The sequence below is a fragment of the Gekko japonicus genome, unplaced genomic scaffold, assembly GCF_001447785.1.
Source record: "Gekko japonicus isolate JY-2015 unplaced genomic scaffold, Gekko_japonicus_V1.1 scaffold2751, whole genome shotgun sequence".
Classification (NCBI taxonomy): domain Eukaryota; kingdom Metazoa; phylum Chordata; class Lepidosauria; order Squamata; family Gekkonidae; genus Gekko; species Gekko japonicus.
The window spans coordinates 86,454-89,007 of NW_015172628.1; the positions used below are offsets into that span (position 1 = coordinate 86,454).

The window sequence follows — 2,554 nt, forward strand, 5'->3', positions numbered from 1 at the left end:
AGGGAAGGAGGGAAGGAAGGAAGGAAGGAAGGAAGGAAGGAAGGAAGGAAGGAAGGAAGGAAGGAAGGAAGGAAGACCAAAAATCTGACAGCTTTTGTTTATACTTCTTTCAGTACCTCTGCAAAGGTTTTGGTAATATCTTATCTTGTTTAAATTTAATCTGTTAGTTTATTAAAAGGTAGATGATTAATCAACTAATCATTCTTTAATTGGCTGATAGCTTATTTGTAATTAGACTGGACTTCAACAACAACCTCTATGGCCTAGGTAGGGGGCAGAAATACTTCAGAAAATACCTGTTACCATAGCAGCAATAGTTAGCATTTCCTCTACGCAATCAAATTCACATGAAGCTAAAATAGACTTGGACATCTGTGGATCCACAGGAAACTCAGACATTATTATTCCAAATTCGGAAAGGTTTCCATCATTGTCCAAGGCAGCCAAATAATCAAGATCTTCCAAAGCTTGCATGAGACTTTCAGGATCTGGGATGGGCAGAAATTTTAAAAATCAAGCACATTATTAGATAAATTAGCTTGTATCATAGTCCTATGCAAATAGAATGCAGTCTGTTATCTAGGTACTCAAAATGGAAGGTACTCAAGGGAAGTATACAAGACAAGAAAGACTATAATTATTTCATCCATTGAACCAGATAGTGCTAAATATTAAAGGACCAGTTGATAAATATTTTGCCATATTTATGAGTAAAACATGATAGATGACAAATGACGTTTAGAACAAACTGATGAAAGAAACATATTCGAAAATTCTACAGGTCTTCAAGTATATTTTTATTTATATTTAAAATCTACCACCTTCCCACATAGACATCCAGAATGGTATAGCAATTAGAGTAATGGACTAGGATCTGGAAGACTCTACTTTGAATCCCTACTATGTATGAATGCTTGCTGGGTGACCTTGGGCCAATCACACATTCTTAGCCTAACCTACCTTTCTAATTGGTTATGAGGATAAAATGGAGGAAGAGCACAGCTGTTCCAGATCATTTTTTGTAGTAAAGGTGAGGTATAAATTTTGTGTCCATTTTTGGAAAAAAGAGACATGTAAGAGTAGTAACATTAAAAACATATGTTTTTGACACAGATTTTAGGTTTTGTCTAAATTAGGTTCAGACAAATCCCAAGAGAGAGGTGAGGCATTGAGGTCTACTCCATTGTCCAGCCTGGGACCAACTGGTGGCATACCAGATCAGGTTCAAAGTTCTGGTGTTAACCTTCAAGACCCTTAATGGTCTGGAACCCACTTTTCTTCCGGACTGCCTCTCCTGGTATACCTCACAAAGAGCATTACGCTCAGCAGATAAGAACCTATTGGTGGTCCCCAGCCCGAGACACATCTGGCTGTCCTCAACCAGGGCCAGGATGTTTTTCGCCCTGGCCCCAACCTGGTGGAACCCTCTGCCATATAACTTCTGGGTCCTGCAGGATTTAATGCAATTCCTGCAGGGCTATAATGCAGAGATGTTCCACCAGGCGTTTGATTGAGGACAGTGATGGTTTCCATCTGTCTGGTGCTCCTATCTCTTGCCTCCCCCTGCAGTGGCATAATTGACAGTCTTAGTGTCATCTTATCAGGCCGTTTATTGTATTTTTATTGTATTGTTATTGTTTTAATTCTTAAATTGATATATATTTTTATTGATGTACACTGCTTCAAGTCCTGTTTTTTTACAGAGGAGAGCAGTTTAGAAATCAAGTTTAATAAATAATAAACTGCCGTTGGGTTCATCCCCACCAACTCTGTCCCTGCAGCAGCATCCCACCAGATCATAATGGACCAGTTAGAAAACGAGAGTTAATGCTTGTTTTCCTCTTTCATTTATTTCCCTTTTTCCTTTTGTCTTGTTTGTAGTATATTGTAGGTGTTATTTTGAATTGTAAACTGCCTTCAATGCAATGGCAGAAAGGAATTATATTATCTATATTAAAGAAATCCTTAGGTAAACCTTGCTGTGTAGTCGTAGGCTCACCTATTAAATTCTGTTGCACTAGCAGAACAAAATGTTACACTGAGACAGTGCATTTACACTACTATATCATTACCATTGTGTTGGAGGTACATAATGCCATCAGAGCTGCTATTTTGGGAGGCGGGGTCTACGGCACAATGATGGCGGACACCTTTCCCAGCTCTCTGGGAAGGCGCACCGCACAGCAGCGGGGGGGGGAGAGGTGCCGCTGGATCGGCACCCCCATGGGAGTTCGGGGGAAACTCCCAGGCCATAGGGCTTTTGAGGGTGAGCCTCTTTTCCTGCTAACTGCAGGGAGATGGAGGCTTCCCTCCACCCTGATGGTCCCTCTCGCTGACTGCGTCCTCTTAGCGAGGCCACAAGCTGTGTCGATCCAGTCAAGTGCAGGAGATCTAGCAGAGGAGCGATTAAGAGTGTGGTCAAGATAAAGACCAACAATGAACTGTGAGTTAAGGAGTGAACTGTGAGTTAAAATGAGCGATTTGTCTTCAGAACAGAAACACACACCCCCAAGACAAAACTTTCTGAGTGATTGGAACGTGCTGAGAGAGGGAT

At 41.2% G+C, this 2,554-nt stretch overlaps 1 protein-coding gene across 1 annotated transcript in view; it reads right to left on the reverse strand.

Moving 5' to 3' along the window:
• The window catches only part of DHX32 (DEAH-box helicase 32 (putative)), a 63,491-nt gene that overhangs the window by 16,094 nt on the left and 44,843 nt on the right, over positions 1-2,554 (reverse strand). The window contains exon 7 of the mRNA XM_015421685.1: positions 297-488. Coding sequence (XP_015277171.1) covers positions 297-488 — 192 coding nt within the window. The remainder of the gene's footprint in view (positions 1-296; positions 489-2,554) is intronic.